The sequence below is a fragment of the Manis pentadactyla genome, chromosome 10 (assembly GCF_030020395.1).
Source record: "Manis pentadactyla isolate mManPen7 chromosome 10, mManPen7.hap1, whole genome shotgun sequence".
NCBI lineage: Eukaryota > Metazoa > Chordata > Mammalia > Pholidota > Manidae > Manis > Manis pentadactyla.
Window position 1 is genome coordinate 96325180 of NC_080028.1, and position 20805 is coordinate 96345984.

General features: G+C 51.1%; 3 protein-coding genes across 5 annotated transcripts in view; 2 read left to right on the forward strand and 1 right to left on the reverse strand.

Moving 5' to 3' along the window:
• Positions 1–8640, reverse strand: part of LOC118922158 (mucin-3B) — a 33180-nt gene extending 24540 nt beyond the window's left edge. Inside the window, exon 1 of the mRNA XM_036904567.2 lies at positions 8416–8640. The gene's annotated coding sequence lies outside the window, so the exon portion shown is untranslated. The remainder of the gene's footprint in view (positions 1–8415) is intronic.
• A 5272-nt stretch (positions 8641–13912) lies between these two features.
• Positions 13913–19156, forward strand: ACHE (acetylcholinesterase (Cartwright blood group)). Of its 3 annotated transcripts, XM_057487298.1 has the most exons (6): positions 13914–14059; positions 15135–15328; positions 15639–16719; positions 17075–17559; positions 18218–18387; positions 18480–19156. In XM_057487298.1, exons 3-6 carry the CDS (start codon positions 15661–15663, stop codon positions 18602–18604), a joined length of 1839 nt encoding a protein of 612 aa, XP_057343281.1. In that variant the 5' UTR covers positions 13914–14059; positions 15135–15328; positions 15639–15660; the 3' UTR covers positions 18605–19156. The 3 variants fall into 3 exon arrangements, with proteins under 3 accessions (XP_057343283.1, XP_057343281.1, XP_057343282.1); XM_057487300.1 differs by lacking the exon at positions 15135–15328 and having other exon boundaries at positions 13913–14059; XM_057487299.1 differs by lacking the exon at positions 13914–14059 and having other exon boundaries at positions 14388–15328.
• Positions 19150–20748, forward strand: UFSP1 (UFM1 specific peptidase 1 (inactive)). Its single transcript, XM_057487985.1, has 2 exons — positions 19150–19251; positions 19695–20748. Exons 1-2 carry the CDS (start codon positions 19150–19152, stop codon positions 20601–20603), a joined length of 1011 nt encoding a protein of 336 aa, XP_057343968.1. The 3' UTR covers positions 20604–20748.
• The last annotated feature ends 57 nt before the right edge of the window (positions 20749–20805 follow it).

The window sequence follows — 20805 nt, forward strand, 5'->3', positions numbered from 1 at the left end:
ATTGCTAACAAAAGACACCATGCTGTACATTCGATCCCCAGGGCTTATTTATTTTATAACTAGAACTACTTTTGACCTTTTACCCATTTCACCTGCCCTCCACCCACTGCCTCTGGCAACCACCTATCTGTTTTCCGTATCAAATTCAGTTTTGTTTTTCGCTGGTTTGGTTAGTTTTTTAGATTCCACACATAAGTGAGATCATATGGCACCGCCTTTGTCTCAGTTATTTTAGCATAATGCCCTCAAGGTCCATCCATGCTGTTGAAAATGGCAGGATTTTCTTCTTTTATATGGCTGAACAATATTCACTGTGTGTAGGTGAGGGGTGGGGGTACACCCCACTTTCTTTATCCATTCATCCATCCATGAACACTTAAGATTGTTTCCATGTCTTGTCTTGGCTATTGTAAATAATGCTGCTGCTATGAACATGGGGGTGCAGATATCAAGTTACTGTTTTTGCTTCCTTTGATAAATACCCAGAAGGGAAATTGCTGAATAATATGGCATTTCTATTTTCAATTTTTTGAGGAACCCCCACACTGCCTTCCACAGTGGCTACACCAATTTATATCCTCACCAACAGGGCATGAGGGTTCCCTTTTCTCCACATTGTCACCAACACTTGTTATTTATTGACTTTCTGATAATAGCCATTTTAACAGATACAACGTGATATCCCACTGTAGTTTTTTGATTTGCAGTTCCCTGATGATTAGCTCCCTGATGAGAACCTTTTCATGTACCTGGTGTCCCCTCTGTATGTTCTGCAGTATGTTTATGATATAGGAATGTCATGGGTAAATGTTTTCAATATATTTTTTGAAACTTCTGTTTCCAAATGAAGTTCCGTGTGAAATTTTTTCAGTCTCTCCCTCCCTCCCTCTCTTTCTCTCTCCCTCCCTCTCTCTCTCTCCCTCCCTCCCTCCCTCTCTCTCTCCTTTCTTGTTTGTTTTATGCATGCAGAGCAATTCCTAGGGTAAAATCAAATGCTTAATGCACACTATTCAGGAACCTAAGACCACAAAGTGGCATTTTGAGGGTCAACCAGTTCTGCTTTTAACTTTCTTATTGGCAGTGTCATTTTATCACCACTGCTTTAATGAAGTTTCTATAAATTCATCGGAGGCTTTATGATTTAATGCAACACTCTAGCTTGAGAAAAGCTAGGTGGGGGTGGGGATGGGGGTGGGGGTGAGGTTAGAGCTTGAGCCTGCCAGTTTCTGTTCACAACATGACTAGGTAGGCTCTCTTTTCTGATTTTAATGAGGACCAATACCCTAATAAATGCAAGTATGGAATTTATCCTCTTAGGAAGAATGCTTACATTGAGAGAAATGATCGCTACCTTTATGGATTTATGGGGTTTAAAAAAAAAACAGAAAGCTTGTGCAAACATTTCTCACAAGGAAATTAATTTCTGAGGATTGCATATCAGGAAGTCCAGGTCAGCTTGAGGATTTTTCTGAAGGTTCAACAAAGTGATACCAAATCAAGGAAATTGAGTCTTACCTCTCTCCCTGTCATTTATCTCTTCTGTCTTACTTAGCCTTCTTCCTGGTGTCTGGGGTACCAGAAATTTCTATTCCCAAGCCTACCCCATAGAGTCAGTCCAGGAACAACTACGGCTTGCCTACAAATACTCAGGGTGCCATTGACTGCAATTTATAGTGTCAACAGAATACTGAACAGTAAACATTCACCTAAAACACTACTGAAGTTTTAGACTAAAACTAATGGAACCGAAAGAGCCATTTGCCAAGCAGCAGAGGCCATAAGCAGCCACTCAGTTTTTACCTCCTGTTCATTAGAGGCTTGCAGCTTCCAAACTGTGTTTGTTTTCTGGTTTAAAAAGTTACTTCTGTAAAAGTCTGTTTTATAAGTACAAGTTTCCCCTTCGGGTTTTTTATTTGTTTGTTTAAGAAATGAGTGCACAGTTCACCTTTTGGCCTTGGAAAGCCCAAGTTCTTCAGAGTTTGGGGTATGGTTTTCTTTTCAATCCTGATCTCTAGATCAACCTTCAACCCAAGCCATGCTAGTAAATGTTTTTGCCCCCAAAGCTCAGGGATGTTTTAGAAAGTAGAACTGGATTTTCCCTGTTGGTGATCCTAATGTGTGTGCATGCATAAGAGTTTTGTTTTAATAGAAATCTTAAGTATCTATAGCGTGACATGTCTTAGGGAATGTGTTGTAGTGTACATTTTATTTTAAAGTAAAATTTAAGATAGAAAGCATACTATACACATAGATAGCCAGAAAATGTGGTCTGTGGTACACAATTTGGATCACTAAATAACTGTTACAGGTAGTGTTGGTCTGACACTTTTCATTCCTGGGTATTACTTTTACAATATAGTTCTAATTTTATGATGTGAATAAATGCCATATATATTTTTTAAATGTTACCAGGTCCAGTACTATTCTTATACTTTATACTACAGGGAATTTAATGGGTTTTAAAGAAAACATTGTTGATTGAACTATTAAAAGCAAATAATTTCTTCTCAAATTTAAAATGGAACATTTACCAAAATAGACCACATTCTGGGCCACAAAACACACCTTAAGAGATGTAAAACAGAAATCATACCATGTCTGCTCTCACACCACATGGAATTAAACTAGAAATCACTAACAGAAAGAGCTGGAAAAATACCAAATAGATGGAAATTAAATAACACACTTTGAAGTAATATATGAATCAAAAAGAAATCTCAGGAGAAATTTAAAAGTATTTTGAACTAAATGAAATGAAAACACAATTTATCAAAATTTGTGGGTTGCAGCAAAAGCAGTGCTTAGAGGGAAATTTATAGCATTGAAAGCATATGTTAGAAAAGAAGAAGGATCTAAAAACAATCATCTAAGTTTCCACATTAGGAAACTAGAAAAAGAAGAGCAAATTAAATCCAAAATAAGCAGAAGAAAATAAATAAGAACTAGAACAGAAGTCAATGACATTGAAAATAGGAACTCAATATTTCAAAAATCAGTGAAACCAAAAGCTGGCTCTTTGAAAAGGTAAATAAAATTGATAAGCCTCTATCCAGGCTAAACAAAAAGAGAAAAGATGCAAATTACTAATATCAGAAATGAAAGAGGGGTCATCACAAATGCTGGGCATAGAAGCCACAGGGCATAAATATGCAAAGAAGTAAAAAGCTAAACTTTTCAAACAATAAGGCTTCCCTCTCACTTACCAACTTCACATTTCCCTGTATGGCCCCGGAAGATGACTGGTTAGCCAGAGACGGGTAAGATTCCTCAAGGGAGGAACAACCTAAGACAGGCACAGTCGCAGGGGGGCCATCAGGTGAGAAATTGGGGATCAACAGAGGTGAGGCTTAGAACCTCACCCCCCCGTTCTGAGAGAAATGTTCTGCATACGTGGATGTTTTATTGCCCTGGTCTAGCTTGGATTAACACATAGTCTACAGGCACACACCTGATCATCTACATGTGCTCTCTTACAACACTAAACTATGTTTTCTACCTTTATCTTGTATCTACCTACCACTTCAGCATTTTATTAAAAATAATAATAATAAAGAGAGAAATGTGGTATCCACATATAAATCAAGTATAAAAACCAAATGAGTATTCATATTTGAACTGACTGTTTAGAGTTCATAATGCATGAGCAAAACCGAAAGTTTCTGTGATGACTGCCCTTGTACTGTTCACTATGTAACTTATTCATTATGTAAGAATTTGTTCTCCATGTAAGAACTTGTTTGTTATGCCTCAGAAGATTGGAGACTGACGAAAATTAGGCTTGGGGTGGATTAATGATTGTGCATTGAGCATTGACTCCCCTATACAGAATTTTATTGTCGTTAACAACCATTTGATCAATAAATATGAGAGATGCCCTCACAAAAAAAAAAAAAAAAAAAAGGACAGACTTCCAATGGTAAAATAAATAAGTAACTGGGATGTAATGTATAGCACAAGGAATATAGTCAAGATATTGTAACAGCTTGGTAGGGTGATAGCTGGAACCTAGAATTATGTATATAAATGTTTTACCACTGTGTTGTACACTTGAAACTAATGTAATGTAATACTGTGCGTCAACTACCCTTCAATAAAAAATAATTATTTTTAAAAATAAATAAATAAATAAAGAACAATAAAACAATAGAAAAAAAAAAAAAAGAAAGAGGGGTCATCAGTACAACACCCATGGAAATTAAAAGAATAAAAACAGAATACTATGGGCAACTCTATGCCCACAAATTTGATAACCCCTAGATGAAATGGACCAGTTCCTAGAAACACACAATTTGCCAAAACTTACACAAGAAGAAATAAACTATCTGAATAGGCCTATATTTATAGTGTCAACAGCATACTGAACAGTAAACACTTACCTAAAATACAACTGAAGTTTTTAACTTAATGAATTGAATCAATAATTAATAACCTTCAAAAAAATGAATACCAGGCACAGATGGGTTCACTGGTGAATTCTATCAAACTTTTAAGGAAGAAATTATACCAATTCTCTACAGTCTCCTTCAGAGGAGAGAAGCAGGGGGAATACTTCCTAACTCATTCTATGTGGCCAGCATTACTCTAATACCAAAATCAGACATTACAAAAGACATCACAAAACAAGAAAACTACAGACCAATGTTTCTCATTAACTTAGATTCAAAAATCTTCAACAAAAATATTAACAAATAGAATCCAACAATATATAAAAAGAAGTGTATACTACAAGCAAGTGGGATTTATCCCAGTTATGCAAGGCTGGTTCAACATTCAAAAAGCAATTAATGTAATCCATCACATCAATAGGCTAAAAAAGAAAAATCATCTGATTGTATCAATAAATGCAGAAAAAAAGCATTCAACAAAATCCAACCCCCACTCATAATTTAAAACACTCTCAGCAGACTAGGAATAGAGGGGAACTTCCTCAACTTGATAAAGAATATCTACAAAAACACCTACAGCTAACATCATATTTAGTGATGGGAAACTTGAAGCTTTCCCCCCATGATTAGGTATATATATATATATATATATGAATGCTCTTAGCAGCATTATTTATAATAGGCAAAAAGTGGAAGTGGGTCAAATGTGCATCTCTTGACAAATGGATAAAAAAAGGTGATACATCCATACAATGGAATATTATTCACACAAAAAGAAATGAACTTCTGATATGTGCTAAACATGGATAAACCTTAAAAACATTATACTAAGTGAAAGAAGTCAAACACAAAGCCACATATTGTATGATTCCATTTATATGGAATGCCCAGAATAGGCATACCCATATAGAAAGAAAATACATTAATGGTTGCCAGGGGCTAAGAGGAAGGCAGAATGGAGAGTGACTGTTAGTGGGTACAAAGTTTCTATTTTGGGTGATGAAATGTTCTCAAATTAGACAGTGGTGACAGCTGCATAACTTTGTGAATATACTAAAAACCTCTGAATTGTACACTTTAAAAGGGTGAGTTTTTTTAAATTGAAGTATCATTGATATACAATCTTATGTTGGTTTCAAATGTCCAATACAGTGGTTCAACAGTTACCCATATTATTAAATCCTCACCCCCTCTAGTGCAGTTACTATCAACATAGAAAGATGTTATAGAATCATTGACTATATTCTCCATGATGTACTACCATCCCCATGACCAACTTATATTGTGACTGCGAATTATTGTGCCCCTCTATCCCCCTCACCCTTGGTAACCCTAGTCACTTCTTAGTGTCTATGAGACTACTGCTGTTTTGTTCTTTCTGTTTTGCTTTGTTCTTATGTTCCACAGGTAAGTGAAATCATATGGCATTTGTCTTTCTCTGCCTGGCTTATTTCACTGAGCATAATATAAAAGAGTGAGTTTTATAGTATGTCTCAATAATTAAGTATTTTAAAAACTCTCATGAGCCATCTCTGAAAAGTCACTTAAAGAAAAATTTCAGCCAACCAAGAGATGAATGGGAAAAGTGCTAACTCTGATCACTGAATGTCTCTAAACTGATGCAATAGACTAAAAATATATGAGGTCTATGGTTAAAAGATAATATATATATTAGAAAACCTACAATATAAAAATGATGTATTGTTCACTGGGAACTGAAAAGTGAAAGCAAGTAGCAGGGTGTTTAGGTATGCTGATTCCCTGACCTTTTGCAGCTGGAGATTTATGGATAGTATTTAAAGCTGATTAACCAAGTAATAAACTTCCAAAAATACTTAACAGGACAAAGGTAAATTTAAGTAATAAAATCACATAATGGAGAAGAAGGTGGAATAAAAGGATATTGATCTCATTGTTGCTCATAGCAGGGAATCAATTCCTAAAGAAACTGAATTACAGATACAGTAAAAGTTGTACATTCTATCACAGTAACCACCAGTAACAAAATTTAAATATTCCAAATTATCCAGAAGAAACATATACACAACAAAACATTGTCCACACAATGAAAGTGTTTTTTAAGTACAAAATAGTGCAGGTGACCAAGAAAGACTGAAGCACTGTCTAAACTGACATGACAACTAATGTGTGAAATGTGTGGAATGTGTGACCCTGGACTGGCTTCCAGACCAGAAGTAGGACATTAACAAAACAACTGGCAAAAGTTGAATAAGGTCTGTAGATTTTTTTCACAATGTTGTATCAATGTTCATTTCCTGTTAAGAAGGGGATTTTTCACTCTACACCTTTTTAATCTGATGAATTCATTAACTGGTCAAATAAAATGTAACTTAAGAAGAAATCCCCAGCCAAGGAGTCACTTCTTATGAAATATTTCAGCTCTCATTTCAGGGCATCACATTGGCCTGCACTACAGACATTTGTATGGGTGCCCAGGAGGGGCATGAGAATGAAGGGTCACAAGGGAATTAAGAGAGGGGGGCCTTGCCAGAATTCCGGAGAGGCCCAGATGCTCCAAGCTAATTCAAGTCCTTGCAGGAGCTTCCACCCCTCAATGGCCCACAGCCCCAGCCACTCACCTGGCCCTGTGAAAGGACCTGGGGCCCAGGAGCTGCCCCATCCCGCCTCTGGATCAGAGACCCACCTGCCAGAGAGCCCAGGAGGCAGCGCTTGGCCCCACCTGCTTCCCTCCCTCCCTCCCTCCCAGAGAGAAACCTAGCTGCTCCCAGTTCCCTCACAGCTTCTCTTCCAGATGCATCCTTGCTCCCCACCAAGTACAGGCTGCCAGGGAGAGAATGGCAGATACAATTCAAAGAAGTGCATGTGTCCCTGGGAGAATCAGGAGCTTCTGCCTCTGGCAGGGGCTGGAGGTGGGGTGCGGGGTATTGATGGAAATAGCAAAGTACCACAGAAGGAAATAGCAAAGGGAAGGCGAGGATGGTTAGGGACATGGGAGCCAGGGTCCCTGTGGATCTAAGGTCCCCTGTCCTACTCTCCCCAACCTGGAGCCCTCCAACCTACAGAGAAGCAGCCAGGGGAGGGGTGCCCTTTCCCCTTTGGAGCCCCTGGAAATGTGGTGTTCTGGGCAGAAGGAAGAGGCTCCAGAAGTGGCCCCTGAGATGGGTGGTGGGCAGGACAGGGTCAGGGGATGGGCCCTGGAGCTGGGAGATGGCTGTGCTGGGCTGTGGGTCAAGGATGGGGTAAAGTGACTCAGGAGATGCTAACCTCTGCTGGCCACAGTGGAGGTTGGGCATCTTCCGGCCTGGAGCCTGTATCCTGATGTCTTTAGAGGTTTCTAGGTGTAGAAGTGGACGGAGGTGTGAGGTTCCCAGTGGGGATGAGGAAGCGCCCTTGGAAACTCAGGGCCCTCCCATGTCCTCCTCCCCAGAGTTGGGTATCTTGCATCTACTCTCCCCGCTGATAATCCTGGGACAATGCCCAGGCCCACTGTCTTCAGGGTCCAAGACAGCTGGAAGTTCTGACAGGTAGGACACCCCACTGAGGCCTGTGCAGCAGAGAGAAATTGAGAGCAAGGAAGGGAGGAAGGGGGGCAGGGAGGTAGGTGGGAAGGTATCCCAGGAAGCAGGGGAGACTCAGGCAGGGACCTGCCAAACCCCTTTTCATTTATTGGGCTACTAGGAGTTAATTTTCCAGAGACACAGTAGAGGTGAGCAGCTCCAAAGCACACCAACCCCATCTCAGGTCAGATCTCTCACCCGAGTCTAAGGCCTCCAACTACCACCTGATGAAAATGAGCAGAAGCGTAACCTCTCTGTGTCAGTTTCGGTTTCCTGACTGTTGAGTTGTAATGCTAATAGGGCGTTTCCCATCAAAATGTTGTGAGTGATAATTAAATGGGATGATGTTTAGCTAAGTGTTCAGGATGGTAGCTGGCAAACAAGCACACCCTCAACCCCTCAACCCCCACAGAAACACTAATGTGGAAGTAACACTGGGCCTGAGCTACTCACCAACCCCACCCTGGTGCCCCAGTATTGTGGACATTCACCTCCAGGCTCCAGCTGTCCACAAGACTGCTGGCCACATAGCCAACTTTGTAGCCAGCCTGCTCTGTCTCCAGGCAAGGTGGGGATTCCAGACAGGTCCTCACCACCTCTGCATCACTCCGGTGTTGGAAGCTTGGTGTCCCGGGAACCACAGCCAGTCATCCAAGCAACCTCTTCTCTGGGATGGTTCTCACGGACTAGCCTAGCTGCAGGACAGCCAGGAGCAGCTGGGAATGTTCTCAAGTCCCCTGGGTGTCAAACACAGTACCTAGTGAGATCTCACCAGCTGTTCCCAAGAAGTTATCCAAGATGCATTGATAACATTTAAATGGAAACCAGCATCAGGGTTGGCTGAAGCCTGCATGAAACCAGTGTGAGATCAGTGGGCCAGGGATCCTATCAGGTGGGTGCTGAGTCACTCTCCAGGATCCTGAGTTCCTTCAGGATTCTGACACCAGGGTGGATAAATGGTAACATGAAGTTAAATGCACTCCCAGTGAATTAAAATACACATTTCGCACCTCTCAGAACCATTACAGCTCACCACGGAAATCAACCCAGGAAGGGTACTGATACTTCTAATCAATCCATCCAGAGCATGAGGATATGAAACCCCCACTCCACCCTACCCCCAGCTAGAAAGGGGAAGAGAAGGATGTTTGAACTATGTGGGAAATACTGTAAACTGGTTAAAAATTTAACAGAATTGTGGAAATGAAATTAGACTATCCAGAGACAGGCCAAAAATTGTATGAAACGCTCAAAACTAGTAACAGAAAAAAGCACACCCAAGTTGGTTGAATAAGTCTGGGGGGAAAACGTGAAATGATATAACGGATCAAGTATGAATTTTAGACTAACCAGAAGGGGTCACAGGAAGGAGTGGGGAGAGGGAAGGATATCTGTTGTGTGGCTCAGGTTCCCAACTCTGCAGGTCAACGACCCTGATTAAGGGGGATGGGGACGTGGCCTCATCATGCACCCTCCTGCCTAGCGTGGGGGCAGCCCCAGAGGACATCCTTGGCTGAACCAATCAATGCCCCTGCCTTCCTCTGCGCACGGGGATGGCAGAAGGACCTGGGTCTGCCCCTTTGCCTCCCTCACCACCACCGCCACCCCCAGCATGCTCACTGTCCTCCACCTTGGCCACCACCCTTGGGACGCGTGACGAAGATGTTTAGCACCGCCAGCAGCAGCTGCGCTCAGGCCCCCAAGCAGCGCCCTCCGACGGACAGCCACCTCGCAGCACGGACTGAGAAGCAGTGCGTGTCCGTGGAGCAGCAGCTGGAGGAGGGCCACCACAGGTGACAGAAATCGCAGGGGATGGGGGATGTTTGTTAGGGTGAGAGGAGGGTGTCCTCCCTGAGTTAAAACGCAGAAGTGTGCTTCAGTCCTGCACTGACAGAGACAAGGGCTTGTCCCCAAGTAGCTGCTTCCTCTTCTTCCTTAGTATTAGGACAAATTTTAGATGAGAACACAGTCATCCAGGACAAAAACTTCATCTCTGAACCTCCTGCATAGCCAATGGTGATCTTAGGATTAAGTTCTGGCCAGTGGGATATAAACCGAAGTGCTATGTGTGATTTCCAAGAACTGTCCTTAAGGAGGAAGAATGATGCCCTTCTTCAGTTCTTTCTCCTTCCCGGCCAGCTGGAATGCAGAGGTGGTGGCTGATGCTCGAGAAGCCATATTATATCATGCAGTGAAAGCTACCTGGGGAAGATGGTTAAGTAACAAAATTCTGTGTAAAGGAACCTGGTCCCTGACATCGAGGGCACCCTGGCTGGCCCTGCATGGTCTACTTCTGGGTCTCTTTCATGTAAGAGAAAAATATGTTTCCATTATATTTCGTTCAAGCCATCATTGCTTGGTTTTCTGTTTCACATAGATGAGCTGAAACTCAACCAGTAAACAGAGGAGATGAGAATCCTCTTTGTTGTCAGAGGTGGGACAAGGACTGTTATAGAAGCAGGGGTCCTTGTGTTGGCAAAAGTGGGAGACAGACGCATAGGAAGTACAATTGACAGGACTGGTGGCAGAAACACGACTGATTCTTGGAAAACATGGTGAAGCAGCAGAAGAAACAAGGGTGTCCCTGCAGTGACAGCTTTGGTAGTGGGGGGAGAGTGGTCACAGAGTGTTGGGGAGGTTACTATGCTGGACTAGGAAAAGGTGTCTTGGCTGGACAGGTGAGATCCCTGTGTTGACAAAGGCTGGGGAGAGGCTCCAAGGTAAAAGGCGGAATTGTTCCTCTAAATTCTATTTTTAAGAACAGGCTCAAATCTTTGTCCATCTCTCATTGAGGCCAGACATGTCCCTGTTAGTTCTTGTCTCCTCCAAGTGCCCACAGCACCTCCTGCTGACCTGTGTTCAGACTGTGCACAGCCTGTTAGTCCTCAGCAGGTCTGTTTGGACTGGCTCTGGGGGCACCTAGCAAATGGATCAGCCCTTCTAAGGGGCCTCTGTGATTCTCCAGTCTAATTCACCATTTTACACTGGGAAAACTGAGACCCAGACAAGGAGTGTGACTGTAAAGTTCTCATTGGCAGTCAGCAGATCACTGGGTGAGAACCCAGGAATCAGGTCCCCAGTCCAGGGCTTATTCGGATTCCTTGTGGGTCTCCTGACACCTGCATCCTTTATGCTGGCTTTCTCAGGTGGTCTCTGCATATTTAAAGATTCTCTGAGATTGGGACACAATCTGCATGGTCAAGGCCCTCCATGCTCACAATCCTGGGGCAAACTACAGGCTGAGACACAACTGTGGGCCCTTGGCACATTTCCCAGAACTGCTTACAGCTACAGAGCCGTGGCCTCCTTTTGCATTCCTGCCCCACAGACACTGGACTTATATGCCCTAGGACTCTGTGTAGGACTGCAGATTCATCTGACTGCACATTTAGTTGATCTCTCCCTGACCCAGCCTCTGGGGAAGAACATCAGAGGATCCAGAAGCAGGACACCCTCCTCCTTTTCCAACCTCACCTCTGCCTGCCCTTCCTCCCATCTCCCCTGTGCAGCCCTGCCCCTGCCCTCCCCATACCTGGGGAGCAGGGAAGAAGAGTATTGACATAAATGGCTGCATCCTCTCCCTGCCACAGACTCTCAAGCATCTCCAGATGTCACTTCTTTATCCCTTTCCTGTTGGCTGAACTTACATAGCCCATGCCTGCCTCCCTCCCCGCCCCAGCCCATCCCCCCACCCCCCACCCCCAAAAAATTAAATTCTGGCTTCAGAACGCTCCATAACCTGCCTTGCCCGTACGTCTCATGGATCCCTCACAGGTTCTGCCTCACTAATGCCATCCCCAAGCAGGCAGGAATTGGACCCCATCCCCTGGAGACACATCTGGGCATCTTTCCCTCGGTTAAATCCACTTACCCCCGCCCAGCTGAAGATAGGGTCCAACCTCCTGGGAGATTGCAGCCCTGTCCATGACTCCAACCTGAGGTCCAGCCTGAGGTCAGCACAGACCTTGCCAAGGTGTCTGCTGGGCCAGCTCCTAGACCTCACCCAGTCCTTTCTCTTTCTAAGCTATCTAAGGTATCACTTGTTCATAACTACCTGGGCTGTAAGCTGTCCCTGCTTCTCTAGGACCTCATGATTCGAGAAGTCAGCTGAGGTGCCTGTGTGGCACAGCCCATTTTAGGGAGCGACAGAGAGGGAAGCCCCATTATAACCAGAGCCTTTACAGGCCAAGAATCTCTACAACTTTAGGCCCGGGGCAGGCCTCGCTGCTCATTCAATTCATGGTTTGTTTTCATCATTCTAGTAATTCATAATTACCAAACTCCGAAACCTGCCTCAGATTCTTTTCTCTCGCGGCAACACCGACTGTTCATTTTCCTGGCCCTACCCCCCACCCACAGCCCTTATGCCTGCTCTTCAGGCAGCAGAACTGAGAACATGGTCTGATGGATGAACAGCTCTCAATCAGTGCGGCCGAAGACCGGATGCAGACAACCTCGGTGTTCATGCAGGGGATTTGGGGTGCCTGAACAGTAAAGGGCGGGAGGCAGAAACGATGGGAACAGCTGGCGCAGGTTTAATCTCCTCATCGCCTGTACTCCATCCCCGTCTCCGAGGCCCGAGCAGCTGTCTCCCGCGCCACCTGGCGGCCGCTGCCCGCTAACTGACGTGGTCCAGCGTGGGTCCCCCGGCCTGCGGGTAATGGTTCTCGCGGGGAGAGCCTGGAGCGAGCCCTGCTAGGAGAGCCGGGACCGCGCAGCCCAGGACGAGGCATGTCTCTTAATTTTGGGTGAACCCCGCTTTCCTCGCGAGACCCCGAGACCCGGGGCTCTAAGCCGCTGGCGGAGGCGGACTAGGGGAGGGGGGGGGGTCTTGGCGCAGCGGGGCCACCAGCTGCCTTGTGAGAGTGCGCGCGCGCGCCCGCCCCACGCAGCGCCCCGCACCGCCGCGCGCGAGCACGCACGCCCGGCGCTTGCCCGCGCCGGCAGATCTCCCACGCCGCGGGCCTCGGGCTCCTGAGCCGACAGCCCAGAGGAGGGTCCCTCCGTGCGGCACGTTCGTACGGACACACCGCTGCACACTTTTTCCAACGTCACCTTGGACGTGGGGACGTCCCCGCGGCCGCACCGTTCCCATGGGGAACCCATCTCCGGGAGAGCGGGACGTGGGGATCCGTGCTGCCCAGGCTCCCCCGAGCAGGCTGGGGGCGCCTGGGCCAGGCCGCTCCCACCTGCCAGGCGCGGTGGCCAATGAGAGCCTGGTCTGGTGATGTCATGCCCCTACCGGACTCTGGTGACGAACGTCCGAGGTCACCCGTCAGGGAACCAGCGCAAACCCACCCATGGGGGTTCCGGAAGTTTCCACTGTGGCGGCGGAGTGCGGCCTCGCCCCGTAGCCTTGCACGTGCCTCCACGTTGGCCTTTCTTCTGGTGTGTGCCCCCAAGTCACCTCTCCCCCCCCCAGGGGTCTCCTTTTATGGGTACCCCTTTCATTTCCACTCGTGACCTCATGTTCACTTCATTCCCACAGGTGTGCCCTTATCCCCTGGAGTATCCCAGGTCACCATTTCTCCACCAGTGTCACCCGGACCCCTGAGGAGGTCCTCTGTCACACTTTCACGTCCAGTCCTCCCACGCCGCCCCTGCGGTGTGGTGGCTAGGGATGCTCATTTCCTCGGGCCCTATCCCTGACCAAAGCTGTCGGTGTGTCAGAGCGTGTCCGTCCATCCGTCTGTGAATGCTGGTCACTGTGTTTGCGGCAGTCACTGCGTGGGACCAACTGTGTGCGTGTATGTCTGGCTCCGCGGGCTTCTGTCCGTCTGGGTATAACTGTGGATGTCTACTCCACCGCCGCGTGTCCTGCGGTCGTGCCTGTCACCGCATGTCTGTCCGTCTGTCGGGGTCTGTCCCTGGAGTCCGTCTGTGCCCCAGGGTCTCTGGGTCTTGGCTCCGAAGGAGGGAGTGGGGAAGTGGCAGCCCCGGGAGGCGGGGAGGGGCGGGGGCGGAGACAGTGGGCGGGGGCGGGGGCGGGCGGGGGCGCCGAGCGGCCCGGAGGGGTGTGTGCGGGGGGCCGGAGGCGGCGGCTGTCAGAGTCGGCTCAGCCAGCGCCGGGGAACATCGGCCGCTTCCAGCTCCTGGCGCGGCGCGGCCCGGCCCGGCCCGGCTCGGCCGCCTCAGGTAAGTCTCCCGCCCCCCGGGTCCCTCCCCCGGCCCGCGGCCCATTCCGCGCCCGGGGGACGGTGCACTCCCAGAGGGATCCAGGCCCCCCAGAGGGGACGCCCACCGTGTCCAGCGACGCCCCCCGCCACCCCACACTCATCCTTAACTCTTTCCTCGCCGCCGCATACTTACGGTCGCCCGCACCGGATCGGGCACCCCGCAGGGTCGGCCGCCGCCTCTGCTCTCGAATTTCTGTGGGGACCCCCGAGATCCCCTTCCTGCTCTCGCCTCCGAGTCTGGAGACACTGGAAGACGCCCCCTGCCTGGGGCGGAACCCGAGCTGCGCAGGTTCCTGGTGCCCGCGGAATCCGCGACCCCAGCGCCCCTGCGCAGTGCCCAGCTGAAGCACGCTCCGAGGCCCAGGGGGTCCCCCTCCCGTGGGGACTCCGTCTCTATTTGGGGGGAAGGGGTGGCTCAGCGGAAGCCCCGAGTTATAATTAGCCCCACTCAGGTTTCCTAGTTAATCTCCAGCAGCACCACCACTCCAGCTCAGAGTGACAGGGGCTGGGCGAGGGGTGCCTGCCCCGAGAGGGGGGAGTTCTGACCCGGGGAATTTTGATCCGTTGGCTGGAGATGCCGGAACCGCAGCAGCTGCTGCCCCAAAATAGCGCTCCTGCCCCTGCCTGCAGCCGGAGATCTCCGGAGCTCCGAGAACACCAGCGTCTCGGCTCGCCCTTCAGACCCCTCGGCAATGGCCCGCGAACCCACAGACCCCCCGCCCCAAGTTCTGGGCTCCTAGACTCGAGGCGGGGAACGCGGTCCTTTTCTTAGGCTCTACTGCCTCCCGCTGGCAGCAGCATGCACCGCATCACCGGACGGATGAGGGATCTAACCCTGGGGGGCAAGAGCTGGAAGCCTGTTTTCTGAGGCTAGGCAAGGGCAGTGCGCAGCTGACGGGCAACTGCAGGTCCCAGAGCTGTGCGCCAGACCGTGGATGAGGCGGGGCAGGGTGGAAGAATGTGTGTTAAGTGGACAGAATTGGGGGTGCCCTGGGGCCTGCAGCACCCACACCAACCCCAACCCATCCCCACAGGGCCCTGGCCCTGGCCAGAGCAGGAGAGTCTGCGCCTTCAAGCCACCCCAAGGTCCCCCATTGGCGCCTCCCATCAGTGAGGGCCCCGCCCCTGTCTGGTGGCCTGTGCGTGGACTGCAGCCTCTGGTGCGGCTGCCCTCACTGCTCACTGCTCCCATTGGGCCCAACCCTGTCCACCCAGCTGGGGGAAGAAGGTGAGGACAGTGGGCTTTTTACACGGCAGGGGAGGTTATGGCTTGGCAGGTCTCACCACTGTTCCCTGTATTTGTCTGTGTGTGTGGTGTGCCTGATCTCTGACCCCTCTTGCTTCTCCCTGTCTGCCTGTGTCCTTGTCTCTGCCTGTCTCCCTTCCCTCTCCCCCTCCCCCCATTTCTCTCCTCCTCTCTGCCAACCTGCCCCACCTCCTCTGCAGCTCAGTGATAACCCCTGGGCAAGAGTGTTACCTAATCTCCTCCCTCCTGGCAGCCTCGGGCCTTCACACTGTGCCTTTCTTTCCCTCAACAGACTCCTTCCTGCCCTGTCAGCCATGAGGCCCCCCTCCTGTCTTCTGAACACACCCTCTCTGGCTTCCCCACTTTTCCTCCTCCTCTTCTTCCTGGGAGGAGGGGCAGAGGCTGAGGAAGACCCAGAGCTGCTGGTGACGGTGCGTGGGGGCCGGCTGCGAGGCATCCGCCTAATGGCCCCTGGGGGCCCTGTCTCTGCTTTTCTGGGCATCCCCTTCGCAGAGCCACCTGTGGGCCCCCGCCGCTTTCTGCCACCAGAGCCCAAGCGGCCCTGGCTAGGTGTGCTGGATGCCACAGCTTTCCAAAGTGTCTGCTACCAATACGTGGACACCTTGTACCCTGGGTTTGAGGGCACCGAGATGTGGAACCCCAACCGTGAGCTAAGCGAGGACTGCCTCTACCTCAATGTGTGGACACCATACCCCCGGCCTGCCTCCCCGACCCCTGTGCTCATCTGGATCTATGGGGGTGGCTTCTACAGTGGCGCCTCCTCCCTGGACGTGTATGATGGTCGCTTCCTGGCCCAGGCAGAGGGGACTGTGCTGGTGTCCATGAACTACCGGGTAGGAGCCTTTGGCTTCTTGGCCCTACCGGGGAGCCGAGAAGCCCCAGGCAACATGGGCTTACTGGATCAGAGGCTGGCACTGCACTGGGTACAGGAGAATGTGGCAGCCTTTGGGGGGGACCCAATGTCAGTGACTCTGTTTGGGGAAAGTGCAGGTGCTGCTTCTGTGGGCATGCACCTGCTGTCCCCACCCAGCCGGGGCCTGTTCCACAGGGCTATGATGCAGAGCGGTGCACCCAATGGGCCTTGGGCCACAGTGGGTGTGGGAGAGGCCCGCCGCAGGGCCACGCTGCTAGCCCGCCTTGTAGGCTGTCCCCTGGGTGGCACTGGTGGCAATGACACAGAGCTGGTGGCCTGTCTGCGGACACGGCCGGCTCAGGACCTGGTGGACCACGAATGGCATGTGCTGCCTCAGGAAAGTGTCTTCCGCTTCTCCTTTGTGCCTGTGGTGGATGGAGACTTCCTCAGTGACACACCTGAGGCCCTCATCAATGCTGGAGACTTTCATGGCCTGCAGGTGACTAGTGGCTGGAGGGGGTGACACAGGTTCCTCTAGGTCTGTTCTCCCGCCCACCCCTTCCCCTGGGGACTCAGGCATGAGGGCTTCTCAAGACCCACTCCTTAAGGCCCAGGCTTCTGGGCCCCATTGCCACCCCCTCCTTCCTCAAGGCTTCAGATCCCAGGGTGGTCTGTGGGACAGAGGAAAGGGAATGTGGGTATATTTTCACTTTGTTTCTGTCCCTTCCCCAATCTCATACTTTCTTCCTCCATGGTTCTGGATCTTTAACTGTTCATCTCTGGCTCTTTGTCCGTGTATTTGTCTGCCTGTGTGTTTGTGCCCCCACCCTGGTCCCTCCATCCTGTCCCCACAGGTGCTGGTAGGTGTGGTGAAGGATGAGGGCTCCTATTTTCTGGTGTATGGGGCCCCAGGCTTCAGCAAAGACAACGAGTCTCTCATCAGCCGGGCCCAGTTCCTGGCTGGGGTGCGGGTCGGGGTCCCCCAAGCAAGTGACCTGGCTGCCGAGGCTGTGGTCCTGCATTACACAGACTGGCTGCACCCTGAGGACCCAGAGCGCCTGAGGGAGGCCATGAGTGATGTAGTGGGCGACCACAACGTCGTGTGCCCTGTGGCCCAGCTGGCTGGGCGACTGGCTGCCCAAGGTGCTCGGGTCTATGCCTACATCTTTGAACACCGTGCGTCCACGCTCTCCTGGCCCCTCTGGATGGGGGTGCCCCACGGCTATGAAATCGAATTCATCTTTGGGCTTCCCCTGGAACCCTCACTAAACTACACTGTGGAGGAGAGAAGCTTTGCCCAGCGCCTGATGAGATACTGGGCCAACTTCGCCCGCACAGGGTCAGCAGTGCTGAGGGGAGGAGGGCCTCAGGGCACCAGGGAGTTAAGGCCCAGACAGAGAAAAAGAGGAAGACAAGCAGAGACAGAAAAGGCCAGAAAGAGGGAAATTCACAAAGGGAAAAAAGAGACAAAGGGCAGAGAGAGAATGACAAAGACCCTGAAGAGACTGACAGAGGCGGAGACAGTAGACAAAGGAGTTACCAAAGCAGTTAGCAGTGACCTGTAGAGCTGGATTCAGCTGGACTGACCACAGTTTTATTAGCTGTGACACACGTGCCAGCATATACACACCCACCAGTTCACCTGTCTGAAGGGAGCAACAAATCTGACATCACATGGGTGTTGTCAAAAGTAAACACGTTGGCAGCCATGTACCTGGTGGGCCTGGTTGCATAGTAAGGGCTCAATAAATCCCAGTGATTTCTTAAATGCGAGAAACAAAGATGCAGCAATATAACTGAGGGAAAGAGAGAAAAGAAAGATGGGCAGGTAGAAGGGGAAGACTTCCAGCTGATAGGTGATACTGGAGAAAAGAGATTAAAGAGGCAGTGAAAGGAAGAGGGGTTCTCCACAGGTCAGTCGGCCTCCCCCTCTCCAACTCCATGCCCCAGGGCAGGGTGGGCTTGCCTGAGGCTGAGCATTCCCTTTCTTTTCTCAGGGACCCCAATGACCCCCGGGACCCCAAAGCCCCCCAGTGGCCACCGTACACAGCGGGAGCGCAGCAGTACGTGAGCCTGAATCTGCGGCCGCTGGAGGTGAGACGGGGACTGCGCGCTCAAGCCTGTGCCTTTTGGAACCGCTTCCTACCCAAATTGCTCAGCGCGACCGGTACGCAGGAGCCAGTGGGCAGGGACAGGGTGAAGTGGGGAGCAGAGGGGAGCGGGAGCTGGCCGGGTGTAATCCCTCTCTTCTCCCCCCAGCCGCGGAGGCTCCCAGCACCTGCTCAGGCCCCGCCCACGGGGAGGCTGCCCCGAGGCCCAGGCCCGACTTCCCCCTGCCCCTCCTCCTCCTCTTCCTCATCCTTTCCGGGCTCCTGCGTCTGTGACCGGGGCCTCTTCCCCCTCCGACCTTAGGGGCCCCCTCCTCTAATGAGTGGTCGGACCGTGGGGAAGGGCCCCACTCAGGGATCTCCGACCCAGCGTCCCCTCCCGCCTCAAACCGACTCAACCTGGACAAGGGCAGCGTTGGGGGAACGGGGGGAGGTGACCCACGACCCATCTCAGGGAGCGTCTTTGTTGTTCAAATGTAAATGAAAAGGCCGATTTTCTTTATATATATATATATATAATTATTTGGAGACTGAGCCGGGTGTTGGAGGAAGAGGGAGGCTGGGGGCCTAGATAGCACTCCCAAGCGGGGCTATAATTGTCAACCATTTCTGTCTCCTCTCTTTTCCCCACTGACCCACGAACCCTCACCCATTCTGATCCGTTCTGTCCTGTCTTCCGGTCATTTTCTACCCCTTCCTCCTCCCCGCCATCCTCCTCTACCCTCATCCTCCCTCTCGTCTACCGTCTTTGGCACATTCACCTCCTGATCTTTCCATCCCATGTGGCCTCCTGCACTTTCATTTCCCCAACCCACTTCCCTATGTCCCCCCAACCCACTTGCCCGGGTGCTCGGGCCACAGACACGCTGGACGAGGCGGAGCGCCAGTGGAAGGCCGAGTTCCACCGCTGGAGCTCCTACATGGTGCACTGGAAGAACCAGTTTGACCATTACAGCAAGCAGGACCGCTGCTCAGACCTGTGACCCAGACGGGACGCCCACATCCCCCCGCTCCGCCCAGTCCCCTAGCTGTATATACTATTTATTAAAGGGCTGGGATATAACAGAAGAGCCCTAGACCCTGCCCACCTCCGACTTTCCCCCGGGAATTCACGTCCTCTGCATGTCTCGGGCGGAGCCCATCCCCCGCGGTGCCTTCGCCCCTCCGGGCTGCCAATAAACTGTTACAGCCACAGACGTGTGCGCGACTGGAGAGTGGGGTCCGGGCAGATTGCCTCAACCACTGGGGATGAGTGAATAGACATTGGCTGCTACAGTCCACCGGATTTGCGGATCTCCAAAGGGTACAGGAAGCCCACAGCCAGGAGCCGCAACAAGCACCACCCCACCCAACGAGGCGGGGCTAGCGCCTGCGCAGTAACAACAGCGGAGGCGGGGCGCAGCAGTGCATTGTGGGATCCTCGCAGATTGCTGTTGTCCCCGTGCCCGGTCGTGCCCTCCACGGAAGGACGAGAGCGTCCCTGGCCCCCGCGTGCCAGTTCTGCCTGCAGCTAGCCCAAGCCCCAGGGCTGAAAGGAAGCCAGCCTCCGGAGTTCCCTCCGCGCTGCCAGGAGGACGCATCTGCCCGGCCTCGGCGACCTCCGCTCCCGCCCGCCGCCCTGGAGCCGCTTAAGGACGTACACCTGGGCCTGGCCCCGCCCGGCCGCGGCCCCGCTCGCCTGGCCCTCCTCTCGGGCCACTATCTCTACTATCACTACGGCTGCCACGGCCTCGACGACCGGGGCTGGGGCTGCGGCTACCGCACTCTGCAAACGTTGTGCTCGTGGCCAGAGGGCCGGCCCGCGGGTGTGCCCGGGCTAGCTAACGTGCAGGCTGCCCTGGAGGACATGGGCGACAAGCCCCCCGGGTTCCGGGACTCCCGGAGCTGGATTGGCTGTGTCGAGGCCAGTCTCTGCCTTGACTATTTCGGAGGGCCCCAGGCACGCCTATGCCACGTGCCCCGTGGAGCTGGACTTCAGGGGCAAATGGAGATGCTTTACTCCCACTTCGCTGGGGGAGGGGGGCCTGTAATGGTTGGGGGAGATGCAGATGCCCAGTCTAAGGCCTTGCTAGGAGTCGCCCTGGGGCCAGGCATGGAAGCTTATGTCCTGGTATTGGACCCTCACTGCTGGGGTGCTCCAAAAAACCCCAGCCAACTACAGGCTGCTGGGTGGGTGGGCTGGCAAGAGGTAGGCAAAGCCTTTAACCCTAACTCCTTCTACAACCTGTGCTTGACCAGCTGTACCTCCAAAAAGCAGCAGCATGCCCTGGACTGAGGCCAGTGTCTCAGAGACTCTGGCCCTACATGTGCTCACCTACCCACCCCACAACCACCAAAGGCAGAGGTTGCCTGATGTCAGGTCCCCACGAAGTCTGGACAGAGTCTGAGGCCTTTGACATCAATAAAGTGGCAAGAACCAGCTAACCACAGCCCCAGCTGATCTTTGGGAGATTGTGGGTAATTATATACCATATACT

Coding starts and splice junctions, on each gene's coding strand:
- ACHE (XM_057487299.1), top strand. CDS start 15,036: ATGAGGCGGGGCAGGGTGGAAGAATGTGTGTTAAGTGGACAGAATTGG. Junction 16,720..17,074: donor GAGACTTTCATGGCCTGCAG/GTGACTAGTGGC, acceptor CTGTCCCCACAG/GTGCTGGTAGGTGTGGTGAA. Junction 18,388..18,479: donor CAAATTGCTCAGCGCGACCG/GTACGCAGGAGC, acceptor TTCTCCCCCCAG/CCGCGGAGGCTCCCAGCACC.
- UFSP1 (XM_057487985.1), top strand. CDS start 19,150: ATGTCCCCCCAACCCACTTGCCCGGGTGCTCGGGCCACAGACACGCTG. Junction 19,252..19,694: donor ACCGCTGGAGCTCCTACATG/GTGCACTGGAAG, acceptor AGGCGGGGCTAG/CGCCTGCGCAGTAACAACAG.